This window comes from Dermochelys coriacea, chromosome 25 (assembly GCF_009764565.3).
Source record: "Dermochelys coriacea isolate rDerCor1 chromosome 25, rDerCor1.pri.v4, whole genome shotgun sequence".
NCBI lineage: Eukaryota > Metazoa > Chordata > Testudines > Dermochelyidae > Dermochelys > Dermochelys coriacea.
The window spans coordinates 5,531,781-5,558,629 of NC_050092.1; the positions used below are offsets into that span (position 1 = coordinate 5,531,781).

At 51.6% G+C, this 26,849-nt stretch overlaps 1 protein-coding gene and 1 long non-coding RNA gene across 3 annotated transcripts in view; both read right to left on the bottom strand.

Moving 5' to 3' along the window:
• Window positions 1-304: 304 nt before the first annotated feature.
• On the bottom strand, window positions 305-2,388 carry LOC122457457. Its single transcript, XR_006276980.1, has 2 exons — window positions 2,212-2,388; window positions 305-610 (listed from the first exon to the last, which is right to left on the bottom strand). It is a non-coding gene; the product is annotated as an uncharacterized LOC122457457 (long non-coding RNA).
• A 7,547-nt stretch (window positions 2,389-9,935) lies between these two features.
• The window catches only part of MKNK2 (MAPK interacting serine/threonine kinase 2), a 28,262-nt gene continuing 11,348 nt past the window's right edge, over window positions 9,936-26,849 (bottom strand). Inside the window, exons 6-15 of one of the 2 annotated variants that reach the window (XR_006276979.1) lie at window positions 26,121-26,200; window positions 25,319-25,392; window positions 24,513-24,617; window positions 23,982-24,037; window positions 23,309-23,404; window positions 18,145-18,339; window positions 17,529-17,693; window positions 16,544-16,587; window positions 15,015-15,456; window positions 9,936-10,230 (exon numbers count right to left, since the gene is read on the bottom strand). Coding sequence is in view for 1 of the 2 variants with exons in the window: in XM_043502526.1 (XP_043358461.1) it covers window positions 15,198-15,456; window positions 16,544-16,587; window positions 17,529-17,693; window positions 18,145-18,339; window positions 23,309-23,404; window positions 23,982-24,037; window positions 24,513-24,617; window positions 25,319-25,392; window positions 26,121-26,200 (1,074 nt within the window). In the remaining variant the exon portion in view is untranslated. Of the gene's footprint in view, window positions 15,457-16,543; window positions 16,588-17,528; window positions 17,694-18,144; window positions 18,340-23,308; window positions 23,405-23,981; window positions 24,038-24,512; window positions 24,618-25,318; window positions 25,393-26,120; window positions 26,201-26,849 lie in introns of both variants that reach the window. The other variant, XM_043502526.1, reaches the window with a different exon arrangement.

Genomic DNA, 26,849 nt, shown 5'->3' on the forward strand with positions numbered 1-26,849 from the left:
TCAGCAACTTCTCGTTGCAGTCTGTTTTAGAAGCTTTTCTGTTGCAAAATTGACACAGTAGTTATCCCTCCACCGTGACTGTGGTACTGATGGATCTCCTAATTATAGGGGTTACAGCAATTACCTGGTATGGTGATGGTTGAGTTGGCAGTGTGACTACCGTACAGTGCTCATATACACAGATACCTAGAGAGTAATAAAAATACATTATGGAAACACCCCACTAGAAATAAATATATGTAACCGAGTAAAAATACAATTCCACATTCAGCGAAACCCAGGATGGCTCTCTTACAGCTACATGCCCTTGGAATCAGAGTTTATTTAAACAGTCAAACAGGTGAGACACATGAATCATCAGCCACATGATGTCTTCTGGATCCAGGCATGTTCAAAATGACTCACCGCCTATTGGCAGCTCCATTCACAGAGGAGCCTCCAGAGTCAGAGACGCACATGCCAGGAAAAGAGAAGGGATAAGTGTACATTCTCCCCAAGCTGCTCAGTGAGACGGGACAAGAGATATCAGGTTATGCACGGTGAGGCATCGGGAGCATGTTGCATAGCAGGGCTTCTAAATGAAGTAGATGGGAGTCTCTTTCCAGGGGGTCTGAAAAAAAACCCAACCAACTCAGAAAGTCCCTAATGTATATTGTCTGTAACCCAGCTATCACCAGAGCACCTAATTGCTAAATATTGTTATTAAGACGCATGAAACACCATCCCTATCTGAGCTATTTGTGGCGATTGAACCCAGCCCCTTTGGATCCAAAAGCATGAACTACTGCTTGAACCATACACCTCCACCAGCCGTTAGAGGGGACAAAGAGCCACACTGCTAGCATGGGTAACACTTGCAAAATTAGGCCAAAGAGCACCACCCTGTCCTTGCTTCCCCGTGGTTCAGCCCCTAATACTTAGCTTTTAGGCACAACAGTGTAGGAGAGCAGCCTGAGGCCCCAACCAGGAGCATTACCAGAGATGATTCTCCACCACATCAGAAGAGGAACCAGACTCAAACTTTTAGGAGAAATTGAGAGGAAGGCAGTTCCTCACCCTAAAGACAACCATTATCTGGGCTTTCATGCTAATGAAAGGTGCATGACTGAGCGCTCTGGAGATCCAAGACTTTGAGTAGCCTAACAAGCAGCAGTGAAGGCTGCCATGGGAGGAACTACCTCTGGAGGCGATTCAGTCTCTCTGGCCCATTGTATCTTTGGTCTCCCCACTGAGGCCGTCAGCCAAGGGGCCAATTGCAATGGTGTTTATTTTGTGATGTGGACACCTCGCTGCCAGGAACTGGACTCAACCTGTAATTAGGGCTGGGATGAGCCAATTTTTGTTAGTCAAGATTGTGAGCTCAACTCTCCACCACACCTTACCTAAAGTCCCCATGGCCTAGTCCCCCCTCCTCATCTCAGGTAAGGATGTACTCATTGGAGAACAAAAAATAATTATCGATAAACAAAAGGCTGACAGGCCAAGCCCTTCCAATTGATCAAAGTGAGAGAGAAGGACCAGGAATGCACTGATCCTTTCGGGTGTTCCCATTCCTCCCCGGTTACTGCTGCTTTCTTCTTTTGGATTCTCCCTTGTGTTTCCCTCATTTCACACCCCTGAGTCTGCCCTGCTGGACCCCTCTACCTTTCTCCCTGCTAACTTCTGCTTGCCTCTTCCATGTCTCTCACTCCTGCTAATATCAGAGTACTTTATGTTCTCCGTCTTCCTCCAGCTAACTGCCTAGTTCCAGTGGGGTTATCACAACTGCCCATCCCTAGCTGCCACCGAATCTCCTAAACCCAGCAGGCCATCCCTTCTCTCCTCACAGTGAATGTGCTGTTGGCTGACTGGACCACACCAAAGAATTGTGAGAGATTGCTCCATGCGTGCCCCATCACCACCGACTCGTTTCATGCAGGCAGCCAAACAAATGGTCCAACGTTAACATCTTTAGAACATGCTCCCACGCCATTGCACTGAAGTTCAACTCTGGTCACCTAGCGAGTAGAGAGCCTCCCTATCCTGTCACCGAGCCCCCAAGCCAGAGCTAAACCAGACTAGCAGGTCTGACATTCCGTCCAGGGGAAGACAGCGGTGACGCTTAACCATTCCCTGGTACATGACATTTATGCCATAATGCAGAGCAGAGATAGGACAAGCTGGGCTTGCAAGCTGCACAACATCGGTCACCATCATTCTACTGCACTTTACCTTCTCCACTTCCCCTCTTCTCAGTGATCACTCTTGAGTCAATGTTATCTGTAGTCCTTATACAGCCATTTGTCTATCTCCCTGTCACTGAAGTGCAGCCACTTCTGGAGTGGAAACACAACAGCCATTCTCCGCCACCAACACTGCAGGAAGGAATGCCAAAACCAGCATATCCAGCTCAATCTACGGGAGAAACAGTTATGGGGCCTAAGTGAACAATAATGATAAACAGCCTTCCTGGCCTTTTTGCCTCAGTGTTCAAAAGCACCTGAGGGTGTTCGACACCTCCCACCCTTTGACTTTCAATGGGTGCCTAACTCCCTGTGGCACTTTTGAAAGCCCCGCCCCTTGTCACTCATCTTGTTTAGACTGTAGGAGTGTTGTGGCAGGGCCTGGCTATATTTTCTCTGGGTGGGCTCCAAAAGGTCATTAGGTGCCTCTTGCGATCCACACAACTCCTGCACAGGTGCCACCAAACCATACAGGCACCTAAACGGACTGCGGGCCGAAGTTTTTTCCTCCGAACCTGGCTCCTGCCTGAGCCCACATACAATTTACACAGCGGGAAAGACTGGGGTTCGGCCAGACTCAGTCACATGCAGGGCCTGATCCGGAAGGTGCCTCCTGAGCGCACCTAGGTGAGGCCCCTCCAGTGAGTTCACATGAAACATCCCGGGGGGGGACCCAATTTAGCCTAGTGATCAGGGTACTCACCCCACGTGTAGCAGGTCCTAATTTCAGTCCCCCTTCCTCCTGGGAGGGGAGATGGGATTTGAACAAGGCTCTACCTCCTCTTAGAGGAGAGCCCCAGCCCCTGGGCTGCAAAGTCGTTCTAACCAGCTCTCAGAGTAGCAGCCATGTTAGTCTGTATTTGCAAAAAGAAAAGGAGGACTTGTGGCACCTTAGAGACTAACAAATTTATTTGAGCATAAGCTTTTGTGAGCTACAGCATCCGATGAAGTGAGCTGTAGCTCACGAAAGCTTATGCTCAAATAAATTTGTTAGTCTCTAAGGTGCTACAAGTACTCCTTTTCTTTTTGCTAACCAGCTCTCTGGTCCAATGACCATTCCCATCTTCCATTGTTTAATTAAAGTGGAACAACTTCGATAGGCGCGATTGAGGGAGCCTCGCAGCGAAATATCCCATATGGATTAAAGCACCCACCTGAGAGGTGACAGATTGCTGTACACCACATCAAATCCTCTCTCTCCCCTGGAGGAGGGGGAACTTGAGCCAAGTGTCTCCCCCTCGCTGGGTGAGTACCCTAGCCACTAGGCTAAAGATTATAAGGGAGGGCCTACCCCCAAGCTGCTTTGTTTCAGGTCCCACATGCAATTTAGGCAGCTGAATGCATATCTTCCTCTGGTTCATGGATTGCTAGCAGATAGGCACCTATCGCTCCCCATGCATTGTGTAGGAGCCGAGGCATCTAATTCAGGCTTTGTGGTTGCAGTGTTGTTCCTGAGATTTTCTAGGCCCCTAAAAGTTGGGTGTCTGTGCGCTTAATAAACAAGAAGAACCACCTCCAACTTTGAGCTGGAACGTGGCTGTGGCCGTGGGGCGGGGAGTGCCGTGGGATCTTTGATAACCATGAGTGGTCAAGACCTTGGTGTCACATATCAACAGAAAGGCAGCACCTTCAGCTGCAAGAGCATCCCCCATCCTCCTTTTGCTAGATCAGACAGCAACCCAACTGGCTTGAGTACCCAGGTGTTCCTTGGAGTTCTCCTGTCTAAACACTCCCCAAAATGGCCTCATTTGGTTTGTGAGAGGCGATGAGCATGGAGACGGAATGGCCTCCCATTCCAGAGGGCTACCTGTCTCTTCTCTGGCGTGCTAATTATTTCAGCTTGGCCAAGCCTGACCTCCTCCTAGCACTCAGAGTCTGCTCAATGGCAACACACTGGAGTGGGATTCTGATCTCATGCACCTGATTAAGACTGAAGAGCGGGGAGCTGTGATATGTTCCATTGGGTCACCCGAAGATCACCTGATCTAGCAAGTAATTGTACACCACATGTCCTGCGACTGACCCATGCTGCAGTTACGTTCTCCAATGCTACCATGATAAATAACCCTGCGAATGCTGGTTATCTGCATTGCGCTAATTCAGTCCAGCGTGGGAGGAGATCAGGTTCTACATAAGGCTGAGCTCTGCTCAGTTCCTGCTGGAGAATAGTTTATTATGCGAATTGATGCATACTTATTTATAGCTCTCCCCTGGGTTGAGGGAGCTTATTTTGAGGTGATGCTAAAGCAGTCAAATGGCTCAGGCTATTTTAATGTTGCATCGGGCTATTTTCAGAACTGTCCTCCTCTGCTCATGCTTTGAACTGCCTTCCAAGTTCCAGGCTCTCGTGGAGGGGGGAAGAGGGGAGGGGGGAAGCGGAAGCTTGGGGAAGAGAAAGAAAGAAAGTGAATTTCCCAAAGAGCTTGCAATTTAAGCTTTGTGACCCTGCTGCCATTGGAGTCTTGACTTTAGCAAAGCTTTTGATACGGTCTCCCACAGTATTCTTGGCAGCAAGTTAAAAAAGTAGGGATTGGATGAATGGACTATAAAGTGGATAGAAAGCTGGCTAGATTGTCGGGCTCAACAGGTAGTGATCAATGGCTCGATGGCCACCTGGCAGCCGGTATCAAGCGGAGTGCCCCAGGGGTCAGTCCTGGGGCTGGTTTTGTTCAACATCTTTATTAATGATCTGGATTAGGGGTCCCCAATGCGGTGCCTGCGGGTGTAATGGTGCCCACTGGGGCAGTTGTGTGCGTCCGCAGGACACCACACCACCGAAATGCCGCCAGAGAACTGCCCGCCGAAATGTTGCCGTTTCTCGGCGGCATTTCGGCAGCAACGCTTCTTGCCACTGCCGCTTCTCGGCAGCATTTCGGCGACAGGGTGTCCAGTGCCCGCCACAATCTTCTGGGAATAGGAATATGCTATTCCCACGGAAAGGTTGGGGACCACTGATCTGGATGATGGGATTAATTGCACCCTCAGCAAGTTCGCAGATGACACTAAGCTGGGGGGAGAGGTAGATACGCTGGAGGGTAGGGATATGGTCCAGAGTGACTAAGACAAATTGGAGGATTGGGCCAAAAGAAATCTGATGAGGTTCAACAAGGACAAGTGCAGAGTCCTGCACTTAGGAAGGAAGAATCTCATGCACCGCTACAGGCTGGGGACCGACTAGCTAAACAGCAGTTCTGCAGAAAAGGACCTGGGGATTACAGTGAACGAGAAGCTGGATACGAGTCAGCAGTGTGCCCTTGTTGCCAAGAAGGCCAAAGGCATATTGGGCTGTATTAGTAGGAGCATTGCCAGCAGATTGAGGGAAGTGATTATTCCCCTCTATTCGGCACTGGTGAGGCCACACCTGGAGTATTGCATCCAGTTTTGATCCCCCCAGTACAGAAGGGACGTGGACAAATTAGAGAGAGTCCAGCAGAGGGTAACAAAAATGATTAGGGGGCTGGGGCACATGACTTATGAGGAGAGGCTGAGGGAACTGGGCTTATTTAGTCTGCAGAAGAGAAGAGTGAGGGGGGATTTGATAGCAGTCTTCAATTACCTGAAAGGGGGATCCAGAGAGGATGGAGCTCGGCTGTTCTCAGTGGTGGCAGATGACAGAACAAGAAGCAATGGTCTCAAGTTGCAGTGGGGGAGGTCTAGGTTGGATATTATGAAACATTATTTCACTAGGAGGGTGGTGATGCACTGGAATGGGTTCCCTAGGGAGGTGGTGGAATCTCCACCCTTAGAGGTTTTTAAGGCCCTGACTGGGCTGATTTAGTTGCTGTTGGTCCTGCTTTGAGCCGGGGATTAGACTAGATGACCTCCTGAGGTCACTTCCAACCCTGATATTCTATGAGTCATCAGCAAACTTCCTATTGACTTTAACATGGCTGACATCTGACTGAGATAAAGAAAGGCAAGAATGTAGGGCATGGAGAGTCTGAAGAGATTGTAGGGGAGGAGGTCAAGGGAGAAAGGATTTCTGGGAGTAAAGAATTTTAAGGAGTGATTTAAAGGACAGAACTCAGTGGGCAAAAATTGGAAGACCCTCCCAGCAGAGGACACCAGGCTGGAAGGCATGAAGCTAAAACCTGGGAGGAGTTGAGTGGTGGGGAGAATGGGTTAGGAGGAGAGGGGAAAAGGGTATGGCATGACCAAAGTAACTGGAGGAGAAAGGCAGCTGTGGCAAATTGAAGACAAAATGGAGAGGGAAGAAATGAGAGATGTGGGGAGAAAAACCTGTCTCGAGTCATTAAAATGACCTTGATGGCTAATCACCCTGGCCTGTGGCATCACTGAATGGGTAAATGGGGAAGCATGTGTTTACGAGACAGCTTCTCTCTGGTTATACTCCTGAGTGTGTTAGTTTGACTTGGCTGCTGAATTCAAACTTTGCAGGGATAGGAGGAGAGTTGATGGGACAATTTCAGGCCATGCCCAGGACACTCTTGCCAAGGTTGTACAGAGAGTTATATTTTGAAAGGGAAAGAACGAGGTGGCCACAGAAATCTTCGATGGGCATTTGCCCATTGACTTGATGGCAGCAGAGTTAGCCTAGTGCTGCGTGCTTTCAGAAACCCCATGGCTTCTAATCGTTTCTCGGACACTGACTCATTTGTGGTCTTGGGCCAGTCACTAACCCTCTCTGTCCCTTTGCTTCCCTGTCTGTAAAACAGGCTTTGGGGGAAGGTGCCCAATAGCCCTCACATCAGAGAACAGTTATAACTAGAATGGTCCTTTTTTTTTTTTTACAAAGAAAAAGCTGTTTTTAAAAAAACATCATTGGCCTCCTTAAACAATTATTTTTGGTCATGGACCAGGAATAGGCACCGACTTCTAATGCTCAACCCTCCCCCCCCCCGGCCCTGCCCCGACTCCATCCCTGCCCCGCCCGCCCCCATTCCAACCCCTTCCCCAAAGTCCCCCACCCGACTCTGCCCCCTCCCTGCCCCATTTGACTCCTTCCCCAAATCCCCACCCCAGCCCTGCCTCTTCCCCTGAGTGCACCACATTCCTGCTCCTCCTGGAGCTTGCTACATCTGTTTGGTGGTGGCAAGCACTGGGAGGGAGGGAGGGAGTGGGGAGGAGGCAGAGAAGCTTGGCTACCGGTGGGTGCAGAGCTCCAGCTCCAGAGCACCCACAGAGTCAGCGCCTATGGGACCAGGCCCCCACTGTGCTAGGCACTGCACAAATTCAGAACAAAAATGCAGGCCCTGCCCCAAAGAGCTTCCAACCGAAGGCTGTCTGCCTTACAATCTTTCGTTGACAATTGCAGTCGACATACAGTCACCGAAGTTAGCTCAGGTGCGTGCATGCTTGGTTATTAGCACTGGCACTGTGCTTAGACACCCCCCAGGAGTGCTTGTGGCCATGTAAAGTGCCATGCCAGGGGAAAGTATCCCAGGGTGCCCTGTGCGGCTGTCCAGTGCAATGCCTTTTGGAACATTTTTGCAATGTTTTGTGAGAACTCGCCTGGAGTTCTCCAGCACGCAACTTTTGCCCCCCCCAATGCCATCCATATCCCATCATTTTCATGCCATTTTTTTTAAAAAAATCCCACAAACCATGGCAGTGCTTTTTCGTCTCCGCCATATCTGACAAAAGAACAGCAGGTAGGGAAGTCCCAGCAAGGTTTTTCCATTTTTATCAGCAGCCTACCCCCACACCTGCAGAAGGGAATTAGCTCCTTTTTTCTGACCACATCAAAACCACCCACATATTAAAACCCTGCTGTGCAATTGGGTGAGTCATGCAGCGAGCCAGAGCACCTGTCCGAACTTAAACAGCTTCTGTGCAGCAGGACCTGGGTACAACAAGTTGCTTCCCTGATCTGTGCCTCAGTTTTCCCATCTGAACTGGTAATAACTACCTCTGGAGCAAGGGAGGGAGGCTGTTGGGATTAGTTAAGTAGTCATACAGCACTATCTCCCTTTCTGGTGGTCTGGGTTAGCATCCTGCAAATCCAGAGACCATTTTTGCAGATCGGGGAATCAGATGCAGATTCAAATTTTGTATCAGCGCATGGCTGTAGTTGGGATGCTTCACAGTGCTGCCAGAAGTGGCCAGCAAGGGACACTGTTTAGCAATGAGAGAGATTCCCACAAGCCTCCCTCTCAAACATCCCTCATAGCAAGGGATGCCACCCATTTCAGTCCCAAGGCCCCTCCATTCAGCACTAATCAGGCCCCCTCTCACTTCTACTGCTGGAAAGGGTCATCAGAAATAAAGTCTGGCTGAATAAAGGCTACAGCAGGTGTCATTTACGCCAAGGGAAGAATGCTCCCACATTGTAAGCTTCCTGCATGAATGTGTGTCCCCCACTCTTTGTAGGGCTCCATAACGCTGTCCTACCTTTGGACCAGGCTGGTCAGGAGGGATGCCTACACATGGGCTGAGCATGCTGCCTGTACCATATTCCCAGTCCCTGCCAGCTGGGGGGACCAGAAGATTGGCCATGTGAACTTGGATCATGGAATCACAGCAGTTAGAGATGGAGATTTATTGAGCATCCAATTACTCCCTCGGCCAAGGCAGGGCTGTGTCCCTAGAGCACATTTTAGGCAGTTTAGACCAAAAAGCCCAAAGCGACAATGCCCCCCCTCTCCCTGGGAAGGTGACTCCCGCCCAGTACCACTTGGTGGCAGGGAGGTTTTTGCTGACACAGTTTCATCCCATTTCTCTGACACCCCCTCGCCCTGTGCTACCCAATGAAATAGTCCCATCCCCCCCTTAGAGCTTAGCTTAAGTGGCAGCTATTTCTCCTCTGAGCCATGCAAAGTGTATTTAGCTCTTAACCTTTTCCCCTTAAGTCAGTCCCTCCAGCCCCCAACCATCTCTGCTGCACTTCTCTGAACTCCCTCCCATCCATCAGCCTTTCTCCGAACGGGACACCCAGAGTTAAATGCAGCACGCCAGGCGCTGTCATGCCAGAACCAAGCATCCTGCTCCTGTACGCATACCCACACGGTGATGTGCCACACACGTGTTAAAGGGAAGGAGTGGATCCAATGGTGCAGCCTCAATCAGCCAGCTGCAGGCCAAATCAGTGCCACCATACCTCACTCTCAGTGATCAGATTTTCAGGGTGGGCAGAAGCAGAAGAGCTACCAGACAAGTGTGCCAGCAGCCAATGCTGGCACTCCACAGCAGAGGGGATCAAGCTGAGCAGCAGCACCCTGGCAGAGTTTACAGTTTGACACCAGCACCTTAGAGAGGGACCATTATTACCTTGCCACTGCAAGCCAGGATCCTTTGGCATCTGCAGCCTAAAACTGCCTTGCCCCAGTCACGTTGCAAACCTGGGTCTTATTTGGTCAAGCAGCTCAAACTTTTCTTTCAGCTCTTCCTGCCTCTGTCCCACTCCTCGGCCGCTTGGCAGAGTGGTTTCCCTCTAGATGTATTAGCAACATTGTACTTTTCTGCCTGTGATTCTTCTCTCTGACCACTTGGTCTTGTTTGCTGCCCTCATCTCACCCTCCCCCCATTTAGCATCATCTGCAGATTTCACTAAAGGGTCATTCCCCCTTCCACATCACTGATGAGGATGCTCAGAGGTACAAGACCTAACCCCAGAATCTCAAGCAGGACCTTAGGTTTAAGTGAATTGATAACGGTCCTGTTGTTCCACAACACGTACGGAGCCCTGATCTGTGACTGGGGCTCCTAGACACGACTGCAAGACATAAGAAATAAAACCTGCCAAGTATTCTCAGGTAGGTTTCAACGCATTTATTAAATTCTTACAAAACAGAATACAAAATTCTGGCATCAACAGTTGTTACAAAGGAAAACTTCGATTGAGCTGTATCAGTTCACCTGGTACATACAATAAAGTGCTTGTTTTTTTAAATTTTTGTTTTTATTTTTTGTTTTTACTTTAGTTTTATTTTTAAACCAGCCCCTGGCTCGAGGCATCCATTGTACAAACCAACAGTGCGTTAAGGTGATTTTATGTCAAACCCAGCTTTGGCAGTCTTCATCAATTGTAAAGTGGAGAAAGGGTTTTCTCCTGTATTGATAAAAAAAAAGTCAGATTCACAGTAAAAGTTTCTAACCAGTTCTAAATTGAGTTAATTGACTGAAGGAGGACCAAGGGGGAAATGAGCAAAAAATTTAAATTTCCTGCTAAAACTTGCAAGAAACATTTTGAAAAGAAAAAAAGTCTCCAAGACAGATGCTTTACCAGAAAAAAAAAAAAAGGCTTTTAAAAAAAATAGAGGAAAACATGGATTAAAAAAAAGGACTTTGGCAAGACAGGATTAAAACTGGGCACAGAACCATTTAAGTGCTAGAGAGAAAGATTCTGGGCAAGCATTGTCTTTGGAAACAAAACCAAGGGAAAGTAACCAGTGAGGAGGTGGGATGCGGGCCCAATCCTGGACACTAGCATTAGTGTCTCTTCTGTCTTGTCAATGCCTACAGACCAAGGGCCAAATTTTTCAAAAGACTTGAGCATCCATCTCCCACTTAGACACCCTCAATGGAGCCCTCTGCTCCCACTGAATAATGGCAGCTACTTGGGGCCAAATACTATGAAGTCTGATCATGGAGGTGCCTAAATGAAGCTGAACTCTCAGCCGAAGCGTGCAAGGCATTTCACAATTCCCTCCAAACACACACTGCTCTGTGCACTTCCTCACAGCAAGTGTGCTTCTTAAAGGCAACCTAGAAAGGAAAGAGTAACTGGGCTGCCTATTTGATTCTTAAATGGCATGAAAGTGTTTCTTCCAAAGTTTCCCCTTCATTAGCAATCCAGGGTCTTGTCTACAGATTTTCCTGCAAGACTTTGGCTGATGGGAGGACTGCTAACATTGTGACAGATAGATGCACCATGCCAGCGAAACAAAGTGAACTGTATTTGGATTGACTTTTAAAACACCAAGTTAAATCGGTGTGGATTTAAAACAAACTGCCTGGCAAGCCGTCAGAAAAGCTCTCCTAATAATCAACGGAGTGAGGCTGACCTCCCTTTAAAAGGGGGCAATTTTCAGAGGCACAGACAGGAGATAAGAGCCTAATGGCTCTAAAAGTGCTATCTGTGACTTTGAACCTCTCCCCCAAGAGAAGAAAAAGCTCACAAGACATGTGAGCAGGCAGATCAGCAGCAAGTGTAAATTGCCAGATCTGACCCCAAATGAGGATCTGTTCAGAGATCTTCAACTAGTCCTCCAGCAAAACCAGGCAACCCCAGGCCTGCATCCCTGATTTTTCTGAGGTCTGAAAGAAAGCAGTAAAGAAAGGTCAACCCAGTTCACTTGCCTTCGTAAGCCACCTTTCAGTGTAGGGAAAAAAAGTTTAATGAATGGGAAGCAGAGAAGTTTGCCAACAAAATTATGGAAAACTAGAACATCCCCCCCTTGCAATTCCCTTCCCATGTTTGTTTTTTAAAAGGCTGCAACCTGCAGCATTACAATAGCTTTCACAATACCAGCTCGAGGCATCGCATACTGTACATCATTCAAGTATTTCTTAATATAAGACAACGAGGAATTATCTACAACTGATAAAAACAAAATAAGCTATAAAAAAGTAACAATGTACAATCAAGATAATGGATTTTTTTTAAAGGAGGTCTCTAGGAGTATTGCAGCCTGTTTTTCAAGGTACAGTACCCCCTTGCTTCCAATACAGCACTCCCCCGTATTCTCCTTGCTACCCTGGAGTTCTGCGGCCAAGGGAAGCAAGTGCTGATCACTGCAAGCAAGATGTGGATTTTGGAAACAAAGGTGTTTTACTTACAGATGAAGTGAAATTGCTTCTGCAAAACAGGGTAGGGAACAGTTAGAGTTTACATTCCTGTCCCTTTCCAAAGCTTCACTGAGATCCAAACACCCAATGATCAGCTAACCCCTGATGCTATTCACAATTGCCTCCCTGAAATAAACTAAACATATTGCATAGTATTGCTGTCAGCAGTCTTCGGGGGGGAAAAAAACCCAGAATGTCCTCAGTCTGAGAAAGCATCAGGCTTACACCAAAATTCAGGGGAGACAGGCTGGACTCCCAACTCAAAGGTTCCAAAAACCTCCAGCTGTGCCTATGTGATAAATTTGAGGTGGCTTTTAAAAATATAAAGCTTGATGCATCCAGTTAGAGAGAAAGGGAGACCAGTAATTTGCAGGGGGCACATTTCCCACAGTCTGGACAGACTCAGACAAACACGTCGGCCTTGTTTAAGAGAGGAGCTTCTGGGAAGGCAGAATGAAGCCACTGAGTTCACTCACTGCCAGTTTCACATCAGCACAGCTACACTCAGCTTGGTGGTGCTACCCTTCATCTGCACCACCGTCAAGGGCAGGCAAATCCAGCCCGATATTCCGCAGGGAGATACGGGGTTTTGATTTGCAGAACAGCTGGGCGTGCACAAGCTGTAGCGTGCCCCCATCTAAGACTCAGCGCTTCTGAAAGATCAGGCCCAGAACCCTAATTTTTCAAGAGGAAATCAAGGAAAGGGAAGGTGCTACACGCCAGGCAGGATCAGGAAACTAGGTAAGAGACTTCAGAACAAATGGAAGCACGAGATACACCACAGGCAAGGAGAATTGCTGCCACCCACCTAGGACCCCCGCCTCAGCCCCACTGACAGACTCGTTCTGATTGGTCAGCCTGATTGGTTGGGAAGGCTTGTGTCACAATTAAACTCGGGGGGGGGGGGGGGATCACGTCTATGGAACCTCCGGAAGGTGCATTCAAACCGCACATGCTCCCCTCCAATTCAGACCTCCCCGAGAGGCCCTGCTGACTAAATCTGCTTCCCTGCAAGCGTCTCAACCCAAAAACCCAACTTCCATGAGACCGCGCCTCCCTCAAAGACTATTAAAGCTCTTCCTCCTCTAGTCCACCTCTGCTTCAGCATGAAGACCCAGAAACCCACCTCTGGTCTACCCCGCTGGGGGAGCTCTCTGCCCGTCCAATGCCAAAGACTGGATTTCCTGAGGGAAAGCAGCCCACAGGCAACCGTCACAGGCAAGCCCTGGACAGATTTCTATGCCCACCTAAAAGGAAGGCTGATCACACCTCAAAAAAGCATCTCCTCCCTCTTGAGGGGAAACCGTGGGAAGATCTGCATTTAAAAAAATAAATGAAATACACCATGGAACCCCTTAAGCGACACAGATCCCACGGAAACAATACTTCTTTTCACTTGCTTCTGCCTCCCGGCGACAGAGCTGCTCAGATCCTCTCCCTGAATGCTCAGTTCGTTGCCCTAGGACAGAAAGCTCACTGAAAGCAAGAACAAGTTTTTCCTTTTTAAAAAGCACCAGATTATTTCCAAGGCAGGGGATTCGCCAGCCACAGTCTGTAAGGACAGGAGCTCGGAGTCGATCCTGCCGTTTACTGGGAACCCAGCTGCTCGTGTGATCTCACAAAACTGGCAGCTGGTAACTGGGGTAGACACCCCCTCCCCACACACACACACACAAACACACACACACACACACACACACACACTCACTCCTCAGAAGAGGCTTGGATCCTGCTCCATGGCAAAGCCCCTACAGACTTTCACAGGACAGGACCAGCCCTATAACATGTTCAGAGTTACTTCCTAACTCTGCGAACATTTCAAAAACCTGGGAACACTGGTGGAGATCCCACCAGTCCCCACCTCTGCTCCCCCATATCCAAGCTGTACCTGGCACATCATCGAACCCTAGGAAGCACCATGCCAGTACAGCTCAGTTCCCAGTCCGAGTCGGAAGGACAGAACCTAGGGGAACGAAGGAAGGAAGACACTTCTCCACGCCCTATTCAAGCAGGGTTTGCTTTAGCAAAGCACAACTAGGCTGTTTAAAGAAAAACAAACAAAAACCCTAAAGTGGTTTAAATAGCTTATCTTGGAGCAGGGAGCCGAGTTTCAATCCAAAGCAGGGAGATCAACTGCCCTCATGAGCACAGCTCGCCCCTCTCTTCTAGCGAGAAATCCACCTGCCAGCACCACGTTCTCTCTCCAGGTGAGGTGCAGAACACCCCCCACTTCCACAGACTTCAACAGGAGCAGAGGGCACTAAGCTTCCAGGACCAGGGGCACCTGCGGTGACAATGACACCCCCTTCCAATGCCACGCAACCCCCCATGCCCCAACACCAAGCCCTGGCATTCGATGAAGATCCAGTTCCCAAACGGAGCTTCAACCAAACTCTCCCTCAATACTACAGCATCCCACTGCATTCTGATGTCCCTATGGCAAGGAAAGTGTTGGGAGGGACAGTGGTTCAGGACTATCCCTCTCCACCCTCACCCCTTTTTTCTAAGAGGTGCGATGCCTGGATACGTTAGCTTTTCAACACCTTAGCTTAGATTAGCCAATTCCAGCTCCGGAATGATTAATTTTTTTCTTCAGTTGTTTTGTTTTTTGGGGATTTTTTTTTTTTGGTTTTGTGTTTTTTTGTTTTTTTAAAAAAGAACTCCCCATGGTTGACTCATCTCAGCCCCAATTCAAAGAAAAACCTGCGGCTTGATAGGAAAATAAATGTTAAAATGCTACTTTTTGTTGTTAAAAATACAACCAAGGGTCTTTTCCGTCATTGTTGTTTTTTCACAGTATGAAATGAGCTGAAGTTGTAAAAGCGTCGCTTATACAAATAGTCCTTTGGTGTAGGGGGAAAAAAAAAAAAAAAGAAAAAAGAAAAAAAAGACAGACAAGAAAGAGTTCATACGTCGTCTGTTAAATGTCCTTAAATGTGCCCTGGGTGAAGCAACCTCACACTTGATTTAATACCTTTTTTTAAAAAAAAAAAAAAAGGGGGGGGAGGTGTTTAAACAGAAACTAAACAAAAGAAAGGAACTTACAAGATCAGTGAAACCTTGGAAACCAGCCAATAGGACAGAGTCCTGATCTTGTTGCTAGCTAACAACGGCATTTAAAAAAAAAAAAATGAAGAAGAAGAAGAAAAGAAAGAAGGACGACGCCCGGATACAGCACACACGTATGTACAGGGAGTGGTGGGGGGGGCCCCCACAGCGGGCAGGCGATCACGCGTGATCGCCCACCAGGACTAACGGCGCGCCGAGGTGCTGGCTCGCGGCCCCCGCCTTCGTCATGCTGCTCTTCTGCCTCCGTTGGGCCAGCCTGGATTCCGAAGGGGGCGACAGCTGCATGGAGCATGAGGTAGCTTTGATGATGATTGGTCGCGTCTCCTCCTCCTCCTCGTCTTCGTCACGCTGCATCAGCTGACGGTTGACCGCGATGGCTTCAGCGGCAAAGGAAGTGAGTTCTTTGGCACTGCTGTTCCTGGAGGGGAGACAGGCCAAGGTCAGCGAGCAGGGGCTGGACAGGCGGCATGAGACCCCCGCCCCCGCACAGCAGCTGCTGGAAGGAGGTCTCCCATTCCTGTCGTCGCCTCTTGAACCAAGGCAGAGTATTCACGAGTGGGGAACACGAGCTTAAATCTGTGTTCATGGTGCAGAGGCAACCACAGCACTGACCCAGCGCCCCCACGGACATCCTGACCCAGCATGCACCGGACCCAGCGTTTGATCCCCAGGGAACTCATTTCAGATCTCTCCCCTCAACTGGCCTGAAGTTCTGAGTAGGTACCCGAACAGGATGGCCGAAAGACACCCCAATGTCTTGTTCTCCTGCAGCTGGTTAGGACTTAGGACCACAGGCACCAACTTCTCATGGTGCCGGTGGGTGCTTGCACCCTGACCCCCTCCCCCAAAGTTCCCACCCCAACTCCGCCCCCCTCCCCTGAGCATGCTGCGTTCCCCCTCCCTCCCTGCGCGAAACAGCTGTTTAGCAGCAGCAAGCGCTGGGAGGGGGGAAAAACGGGCACGTGGCACGCTCGCAGGAGGCGGCAGAGGTAAGCTGTGGCGGGGGGGCGGGACAGGGAGCTGCTTTTTTCCCTGTGGGTGCTCCAGCCCTGGAGCACCCACGAGTCGGTGCCTATGCTTGGGACTACCACATGGGAGAGCCTGCTTCAAATTCTGGGTCTAGATGCCCCACCTCACCAGGCCAGCAGGGGCTACAAGCGCCAGGGAAGCGATGGGGCAACTGGGCATGCCTTTCAGGAGAGTGGGTGGGTCACCTGGTCCACACCAAGGCCCCTGTAGTCTCCCTCGGCTGACAGGGCATGAGCGTCAGCACTCCTGGGAGCGGGGCAGAAGACTTTCAGCACCCGAGGGTGCAGGTGTCACATCAATGCACTCTGGCTTTGGATTGTCAGGTCTGCAAGATCTACCAGCAGATGAGCTCATCGTGTTACTATGGAGAGGGCTGCACTAACTACCACAGAAGCTGCTGAGACACCGTCTCCCTCTGCAGCAGCCCCACCCCCGGCGTGTACACAGCCAGGGTGCAGGAGAAAGGACTTGCTCACCTCTGTAAGATGATGGGGGTTGGAAGAGTGTTGTCTGGAGCACACTGGAATAGAACAGAAGCAAGATTTAGAGTCCGGTGGCAAAGCTCATCGCTCCGGAGCGGATATGGACCTACAGTCAACATCCGTGAACCTGCCTCCCGGTGGATGTGGTGCGTGTCCTAGTGGAAGAAGGCCCCAGTGGGTAGGGTGAGCTTGGCTTGTGGGAAGCCTGGGTGCAATTCCTGCTCTGCCGAAGGCTTCCTAGGTGACCTTGGACACATCGCTAGGAGCCTGAATACCACTGTGGCCTTAGTGGCTTGGTGCCTCAGTTTCCCATCTGTACAATGGGGATAACAGCACTGCCCTATCTCCCAGAAGAAATACATTAAAGATTATGAGGTGCTCAGATACGACAGCAATGGGGCCAGGTAAGTACCCAAGACCAATAAATCCTGCATTGATGGCTCTAAGACTCCAGGTTCTTTCTTTAGGGACAGACAGTTGAGTGGTTAGAGCACAGGACTAGAAATCAGGAGACCCAGGCTCTAGTGTGGTTCCGAGAGGGACCTGGGGCAAATCATTTCTCCTTTCCCTATGCCTCACTTTACCCTGCTGTGAAATGGGAATAAAACATCCCTGTCTCAGGGTGCAGCAGAAGGACAGAATCATGAAGCTCAGCTGTTTGTCAAGTACTTTGAGAACCCCAGGTGGGAGGCTCAATAGAAGTGCTAAGAAGGATCATAATGCTGATTTAAGGTAACTTCTCTCTGGAAGTGTGAGCCTCCAGATAAGTTAGTTTTTAATGCCATTTTCTCTTCTCTCAGGTCACTCAGTCTGGGCCTAACCCATGGACCTTATGCATGGCCACAGCTTTCTAGCCATGTTACACAGCTGTGCCAAGAACCCACGCAATCAGTTCCAGAATCGTATGAAGTTAGAAGAGTGTCTTCCAAGATCTGCAGCTCAGCAGCCAACAATCAAACCTCCTCAGAGCAGTACTCACCCCCTGCACCCAAGGATGCTCGAGGACCTGGGCCGCACTGAGCCGATTCTTGGCATCTCTAACCAGCAGCTTGGAAATTAGATCTTTGGCTCCAAAAGAAATGTGGGCCCAGTCTTTATCAGGAAATTCATACTTCCCTTCCTGGATACTCTCAAAGAGCATGTTCTGGAAGAGAAGAAGCACCCCAGCAAAGTTTATTTTTAGAGAAGTGAAAGTGATCCTCAGCGCAATTTGATTAGACCTAGGAGGCAGCTCCTCTCAAGGCGGATGGGAGGCTTGAAGAAAAGCAGAGAATCTCCAACCTTCACAGCCCTACCAGCTGCATTCTCTGTATGCAGGGAAAGCTGATGTCGGGTATCCAACAAAGCCACTCTATGTGGCCAGCAAGAATTAGTTGCCAGAGAGGGTTCTTTAACCAGAGGTCAAACCATTGCACCGGAAGCCACATGGGGCGACTTCAATGTGGCTGTTTCAGGCAGGGGCTAGCATGCTGAAGGAGATGTGCTGTGCAGTGTTGGGGGCTGGGCCAGACAGGATAATGGACCTACTACTGCTGCTAGTTAAGAGATCTCCTTTCACACAAGGGCCAAGCTGCCAGGCAGAGGGGCTGGCTCACCTGGCAGGCATGGCACGCCTCACCGCGGTCCCAGCCGCAGTCGGTGCCACAGTGCCCCACAAAGGGTGGGTAGCCGCTCAGCATGATGTACAGGATGACGCCCAGACTCCACAGGTCGCAACGCTTGTCGTAGATGGAAGCCTCCTCGTTGAAGGCCTCCACCACCTCAGGGGCCATGTACTCAGCAGAGCCGCACTGCAGAGAGGGAGAGCAGGGCAGGGTTACTGAGAGCTGGGCCCCAGGCAATTGGGCCTCCAGAATCCAGCACTGCTCCAACGAGATGCCTCGGAGGGGAAGGGAAGACTAGGCGTGACAGACGCCCCCAGACGCTACAGGTCATCACAAATGTTCAGTCCGCTGCTATCATGAAACACGGGTAAACCAAGACAACAGATCCAACCCTCACCCTGAAGGTTTGGCTCCAAATATTACGATCCACAACCGGCCTGGGCCCAAACGTGGAGGCAGGACCCCTACTGGCGCCAAACCTGTGATCAGCGGACAAGATGCCTGAGCGCCAAATTCACCCAAATATAAACAGACTAAAAACCTGGATTGGAGCTGGCAATGAAGCGAGGCCTGAGTGGGCAGCGTTGCTCCAGCCAGAAGGGACCTGGGAAAGACAGGAACAGCTGTGCCAGAGGCAAGGAGCAGAAGCAACAAAGTGAGCCGCGCCACCCTGTCCTCAGATGAGATGACTCAGCTAAGAGAGATTTGCTTGTAGTAGAGACAGAAGGCCAAGGAAGGGCTGGCAGCACCAGCTCCCGGGGTCTGCAAATGTCTCTGCCATGCAATGGGATTCTACTCCAGTTACAGCAGCGGGAGACAAGTGGAAAGTCACAGCTGGTACATTTACCCTGCTTCCATGACTTGACATCTTCCCCTGAACCTCCAATCTCACTCTTTTTAAGGGGGTGTCTCGAGCTCCGATGCTCACAAAGAAAACCTCCGAAGAGGTGAGTGGGTGGTAGCGAATGCAGCAACTGCACTGGGAAGTGCAGTGTGCCCCTGTCCACCCAAGCTCCACCAGCAGGGAGCGCTGGAACTGCACTGTCGCATGAGTGCATTGGGAACATCGTCTGCACCTTGCCTCAGGAGGGCAGGGCTTATTTTGTGGGCCGAGCTTAGAAAGCCACTACACCCCTCTGCTCCCCAGGTCAGCCCCTACCGCCTCACTGTCCATATTCAGAGAGGGAGGCGGTAGAGGACGTGAGAAGTTATTTAAATAACTGACTAGGGTTTCAAGGATTTTCTGACCAGGGCTCTTGAGATCAGGTTCCCAGACATAGCTTGGCTTGAACTGCTGGGTTAATTATGCCCGACAGTCCCTCTGGGAAATTGTCCCCAAGCACTGCTCTGGCAGGAGCGGGTGACCACAAGCTATAAGCAGACCCATTTTTCTTGGAAGGGCTGCACACAACCACCTTACGAGCATCCCCCGAGGTCCTAACATGCCACTGAAAAGCAGTGGAGAACGAGAACTCTGGGACCACCAGGTGGGCCACAGGGAACGACGCACACGGTAAAGACACCCAGGTGTCCCCGCAGGAGAGGCTGTGCAGAGATGGATCAGTTACATCCCTGGCTGTATTCTGGCTAATCAGCAGTGTCTAATCATTGGAGAAAAGCAGTCTTCTGTAAGTCCCCCCTCCTGTATCTAAATATCTAGCTTAATAAATACCTAGCTCTCATGTAGCACTTTTTGTGACCAGATTGCAAAGTGCTTTAACAAAAGAGGTTAGCATCATTATCCCCATTTTACTAATGCGGAAACTGAGGCACAGAGAAGTGACATGCCCAAGGAGCAGGCCAGTGACAGCGCCAGGAATAGAACCCAAGATTCCTGAATCCCAGTCTAGTGCTCAGCCCACTGGACCACACTGCCTCGCCACACATGCCACCATCCTGTCACTATAATGTCTGAGATTCTCACCTCTGCTAGCAAATTTTCGAGGAAGGCAAGTCTCTTCCTGTGTTGCAACTTGCAGCATGGGAAACTGCAGCACCAGAGGGGAAGCTACTTCCCCAGAGAGCCTACGGCAAGGCTGGGAACTCAAAGCCAGATCTCCCAACTCAGTGGCTCAACCTCAAGACAATCCTGCCTCCTCCACTCAAATCTGTTTAAGTTTGTTACAGTCTGGATGAAGTTACAGGATGGACCCAGAATGCTATGTCCCAACTCTACCCTTGACGGGCGCTAGATTGATAGCACATGACCTTCTAATACAGTGGTCCCCAAACTTTTTTGGTCAGGTCTCCCTCCCTAATCTGGTCCCCAGGAGCCACGGCCAGGGCCAGGAGCAGGGCTGGGTGGAGCTCCCTCCCTACTCCCCCCAGAATGTTTCTGTGCCCCCCTAGCTGGGTCGTGCCCCACAGTTTGGGGATCACTGTTCTAAGAGAAGTTACAGCTCATCTCGTCCGACCACACCCAGCCCTTTCCTTCCACTCTGCAGGTTTCCCTCTGAACTCAGCATATTCGTTTTATACAGGCTTCTTCCCTCTTTATTAGAGTGAAGCATCCCGGGGGAGAGGGAAGGTTCTGCCCCCACATTCTTCCTGGAAATAGAAGCAGCAGGAATGAAACTGAATGCCTGGTGCCCCTTACGCAAGAATCAGACTAAGGATAGGAAAAGATCCCTCCCTATTGAATTCTCCACTCTCTCCCAGAAGCTGGTATTAAACCTGTGCTTCCAGAAAAGGCAGCAAACCTGGTGCAGTGCCTTGGACCACCCTCCAGGAAACCGGAGGTAATCAGGGAAATGCATCATATTGGGGGAGAGGCTGCTGTTTGGAAACCACCCCCCATCTCCTGTACCAAAGGAGGGGGAATCCTTCTCCACCTGTTACACCAACGGCCCCCCAGATGTGAACAGCAGCCAAAAACCAGCTGAGTCACCCCCTCATCTCCCCCCCCCCCCGCTGATCCCCATGGGAGAGAGTAATGGACATCAGAATTCAAGGGATGGGAAGGTCCTGCATTCAGTGAGCTAGTGAAGGGAACAGCAGGAGTTAAACAGCTGATGTAACCAGAGCTACAGATGTCTCCACAGTCCTGTCCCTTCCCCCTCCCGCCCTTAGGCAGTCTGGGGCTTTCCAGACCCAGCTCATGTGATGGATCAGCCCACACAGGCCTTGTGGGGGAGGGAAACCACCCCACAGCAATCAGATAATTGCTTATAATGAGAGGCGAGCACAGAAACAGCTGATGCCACAGAAAAGAAAAAACCTTCTGCAAGATGAGAACCCCATGCAGGGCTGGTGCCCGCACAAGGGGCCCAGAGCAGCTTTTCTCCTCCCCCCACAACAGCGTAGGAAACAGAAAGCAGAACTTTGTCCCCCAAGAAACCCCAGCCAGAGTTAAAAGCAGCGCCGGGGGGGGGGCAAGGTGCAAAGCAGAGCGGCCCCCAGAGAGAAACACCTGGGGGCAGATAGGCCGAGAGTTCCCCCAGGAGGGCAGGCGTGTTTGGCTCGGCTCACCAGATTCCCACCCCCACGCAGCGTTCCCAGGCCAGCAGGGAGCAGCGCTCTTAGGCTCAGGAGAAGTTCCCGATGCCACCATTGCATCAGCCGCGGCACTGCCCTTCTGAAGCACACGTGAACCCAAGCCGACCTTGATGCCAGTAAACAAGGGCGTGGGGCTCTGCCTCTGCCCGACTCCATGTGCCCGGCAGTCCTTGCCTCCCAGAACCAGGCAGCGTTTGCTCGGGTGAGCAACAGCCCTGCTCCCCCAGGGGTTCTGGCGGCTGCAGGATGGGGTAGTCGGACCCTTTCTGCAGGACTCTGCTGGCTGCAGATCGGCTGAGCAGAGAGGGGTCAGTTCGGGGGTGGAATTCTCTGGCCCAGCTCACGCTAGATGATCATAATAGTCTCTCCTGGCCTTAATCTAGGCAGCAGGGAGAAAAGGAAGTCTATGTGCCAAAGCCCCTACTTCCATGAAAAGCAGGGCAGGGAGTCATCACACCCCAGCCTTGAAAGTAGAAGGTGGTGCTGAAATCTAAAGCACTGAGCCCAACTACCTCCCATGCCCCCACCCCAGTGCAACCAACGGTGCAAGTCAGAGACATCCCCCTCCCCCCCCCCGCATCCCGTTCCCAGCAACATCTCGCCTGACCCACTTCTGTAAGCTTCCGCCAGGGAACGGCGGATCCCGTCTCGCCCAAGCCGCTCTGGCTCCTTCCCCGCAGCCAATAGGGCCGGCTGTTGCTAAGGCTAGATTTTAACTTCTCCTCAGCACTGGCTTGGCCATGCGCCACCCCCCTCCCCAGTCTGAAAGCAAGCCGGGCATGCTTAAAAACGCATTATGTAACCCTTTCTCGAATTCGCTCCCCTCTCCGAGAGAAATGAATAATGCATGAGCCTCTCAAGGACAGGCGTTCAGGAGAGCAGCGCCTGGCAGCTGGTTTTCTGATCGCCCCATCCCCATAGGGGGCTGAAACCAGTGTATGCAACAACCCCCCTCTGCCCCACAACCCTGCCCAGTGCTTTACTCTCTCCAGTCATCCACCCACAGCCTCTGGTTTCCTAATGCTCCCCCCTTTCTGCAGGGTCCATTTCCCAGCTCCCTTCGAAGGCCCTTTGCCTAGAGACCCAATGTCAGGCTTGCCTACTTCAGGAATCCCCAAGTGCCCAGGGACGGCTGTTCTATCCCCCTCAGCCACGGCCTTCCCAGCATGCCTGGCTGTGCTTGCACTTCTCAGGCTCCTCGCCGAATTACAACCCCCAGTTTCTATTCTGGGTGGAAACCAGTTACAGGAATGCCCCTGGGCCGATGCCAGCCGCGGTACAGGGTAGTTAAGGGGGCCAGAGTTGCAAAGGGAGCCTTGCTGAAAAGTCCAACAGCGACTAAAAACAATAGATTATGGACACTGGCACCAGAGCAGAGGTAACTGCAGAAGTCCAGCTGGTACTTCAAGGGGAGCAGAGAGCCAAGCGGGCTGCATCCGTTGATAGAAGTCTAGCCCTGGTGGCCAGGACTCATGCCACAAATGCACAATGCTGGTCATCTTCCCAGACGTCTATAAGCAGCCTTAGTCTCCCACCAGCCAGCTGGTGGCTAGCCAGTCTATGGTTCAAGACCTCTCTCTCTCCATGACAGTCCCATCCTCCCCGCAAAAGCCAACTAAGCCACTCCCTCACACATTAATGAGGGGGCAGAAATACTTACGGGTGTGAGCAGCTCAGGGGTGGAGATAGGGGAACAATCGCCATTTAATTTGATGCCACTTCCCAGGTCAAAGTCACAGATCTTCACAGGGGAAACCTAGGACAGGACAGAAGAGGCAAAGAAGTCAATGACTAAATTGAACTGCAATGGGTCTGTGAAGTTCACCATACAAGGCCAGAGGTGACCTGGAGATCCCCCCACACACTAGACATGTCCATGGCCCACATGCATCACCCCAGCAATCTCCCCCAGGAGTCACTTCTTAGCAAATTGAAATCTGGCCTTTGCCCTCCACCCATCTGCAATACAAAGGAGGTTATCAACAGCAAAACTCCGCCCAGTCAGCCAGTCGCCCCCCCCCCCCGCTTGGAGCTGACTTCATTTTCTGCAGCGTAGGCCCCTTCTGAGAACCTGCATGCAAAGGGTTATCATCATAGCCTTGCTGCCTGCTGAGCCCTCCCCCACCTCATGCTACCTCCTTCCCACCAGTGCCCTCCCCACACAAGCAGGGCCCAGGCTCCCCAGGAGCCCAGACCCACATCCCAGCAAGAGGCTAGCCCACCCGCTGGAGAGGAGCTCCCCTCCTCCAAGCCATCCCAGCTCCTGCCAAGCCAAGGAGCGAAAGAGTGGAGTGTCTCTGGACGTGCTGCTAGCCAGGCAGCCTGCCACTCACCTGGTCGGGACTCTCACAGAGAATATTTTCTGGTTTTAAATCCCTGTGCGCTATACCTGTTAAAAACAAGAAACCCCAGAGTCAACAGGGGCTGCTGCTTTCCTGGGATGGTTCAGAGCTTGGCTATTGTGCAGCCCAAGGCTTGCAGGGTGGGGGAAGACTAGGGGTGCTGGCTCCCCCCCATCGGCAAGCCCCAGCCACCCTGCTACGGGATGCTCTGGGAAGCGCAATGGCGAGAGAAGCGCTTGGGTCCAAGACACCCTGCACGCTCTGGCAGGCCAGAGCGGCCCATCACCACGTCTGCCTGGGGAAGGGAGCACCCAGGAACCTGGAGAACGGGCTATGCAGAGCCCCCACACACTCCTTCGCACCACCACACAGTCCTCCCGGAGAGTCTCTAGTGGCCAAGGGGTGGAGCTGGACATGAACTCTCAGGCCTTAGAATCATGGGCTCTCCCAGTGCAAGGAGAAATAACCTCCCCCAGCCAATCCCCCCCCGAGCCAGGCAAGTGCCTGCCCTTTGCTCCTCACCTTTGTTGTGCAAGAAGTTAAGGGCACTGGCAATGTCTTGCACCACCACACTGGCCTCCAGTTCATTGAAGTGGCGCCTCCTGTGAATGTGGGTCAGGATGGAGCCTAGGGCACAGGGGAGGGAGACGGCGGCTGTTAGCAGGGCCTCATCCCCGCGTTTCTCCCTCAGCATCCCATCCCCTCCCTCCTGCCCTGGCTCCAAAGCACCTCCCCGCCAGAGCATTCGGGAAGCTGGGACCAGGGATTTTGCAGGCCAGGAGCCAGCTGTGAGAGTCTGGAGGGAATTGCGTGCTGCTGAATGGTGATGGGCTATGACATCCATCTGTGCCAAGCTGTGAGCTTCCCAGCTGGCAGAAGGGGTCTCCATCAGGCCTCGGGGGGAGGGGGGGCCTAGATCAGTGGTTCAACTAGGGGACCACGAGCAGGTTTCAGGGGGGCCACCAAGCAGGGCCAGTGTTAGACATGCTGGGGCCCAGGGCAGAAAGCTGAACCCTCGCAGGGCTCCCAGCCCTGCCATCTGCGGTTGAAGCTGAAGCTCGAGCAACTCTGTGGGGCCCCCTGTGCCGTGGAGCCCAGGGCAACTGCCCTGCTTGCTACCCCCTAATCCCGGCCCTGGCTTTTATATGCAGAAAAACAATTGTGAAACTCGTGGGCTGCAGAGTTTTTCCAGCATATGGGGGGGAGGGCTCAGAAAGAAAAAGGTTGAGAGCCCCTGGCCTAGAAAACACAGCCCTCGCCCCGCCAGCCAGAGGTAAACGGTGCCACGAAGAGGAAGGAGGAGACAGCGCTGCTGCAGGGATATTTACCTCCTCGCATCTTCTCAAACACCAGGTAGAATCGATCTTCCTCTTCGAAGAACTCTATCAGCTCCAGGACGTTCCTGTAAGGGGGCGGAGGGGGGGAAGATCAGCTCAGCTCTGCCCTCTTGTCCCGCAAGGCTCCCCATCCAGCCAGCCACAGGGCCTTCCCAGAGCTGGCTCCTCCACGCCACGAGCGTGCATAGGCGTGCAGTTCCAGGACAGGCGCCAAGGAGAACTGGGTTTCAGTTATTGGAACCAGAAGGCCCCAGGCCCACAGCTGGTTTCCCAGCATTCCAGGGGATGTTTTCTCAGTGTCCCGCTTAATGACTTAGCTATACCACAGCCCTAATTGTCAGCAGATGCTTCCCTTGGCCAACAAGTTGCTATCGAGAAAGAGCATTGCTCAGCTTTTTAATCCAGGGAGCTGGTCTTACTATTCTGCCCAGTGAGACTAAACTCTCCACAAAATGCAACAAACACCCTCTTCCCAAACCCTGCCCACAGCCTACAAGAGGGAAGAGCCCTTCGAGTCATCTCCAGCATTCGGCAGGTCACTGGTGGGTCAACGCAGCTAAAAAGAGATCTATACTCATTGCTATGGAACAGGTTTTAAATGTAGGCCAGAGACGCTCACACGGCCCGCCAAGGTTAAGGGGGGAGCAAGCACATCTTCCCACCTTTACCCTGGATTGCAAAGAGAAGGGGGATGGCAAATCTTGGCCGTAAGCTAAAGCAATGCCTGCCCACCCAGCAACAGAGATCCCAAGAACCAGTATGACTCTGGCCTAGCAGGGAGCTCCCCCCATACCTGTGTCCTTGGCACTGGTAGAGCATCTCCACCTCCCTGAATACCCGGCTCCGGATGTGTCCAAGGCTCTTCTCAATGATCTGAAATAGAAGCGGGGAGAGGAGTTCGGAGACTGACTGGGGCCCCACACGCTGCTCGAGGAGGTGAGGCATTGGACCCCCCCCGAAGTCCCAGGGCACGGGGAGAGGATCTAGTTGGAATGATGCCGGAGCTCAGATCCCAAACTGGATTGCTACAGCGTCCTAGCTACATAAGCCAAAACACACCCCTAGAGCAGTTAACAAGCCAAACAGCACCCTGTCCGCAGGATCCCAGAGCCCAGGGACCAAGCCAGGCAAGGTGGCTCCATTCAGAGATCCCTGAAGGGGTTAACCAGCTGCAGAGAAGGCTGCTTTCCTTCCCCCATCCCTCAGGGAGGTGACAGCATTAGCCATGCCAGCTTCTCCTCCACACCCTTCCCTCCGCAGGGGAGGAGCTGCTCTCATTCCAGGGGGACAGCCAAACAATGGGTCACGTGTCTAATGCGCCAAGCAAAACAGAGGCCCCTGCACACTTCAAAGGACAAGCCCTGGGGTTTGGCTGCAGAGATAAGGGCCCCTTCTCCCTCCTCCCCAGGCTCGGTGGGGAGAGAGCTTATACAAAGACAGCCAAATATACGAGATAAGCCGGGCCACAGGCTGGGATCGGCCACAGCAGAGTAAATCTAGAGTAAGCACCGACTGCAGTGGA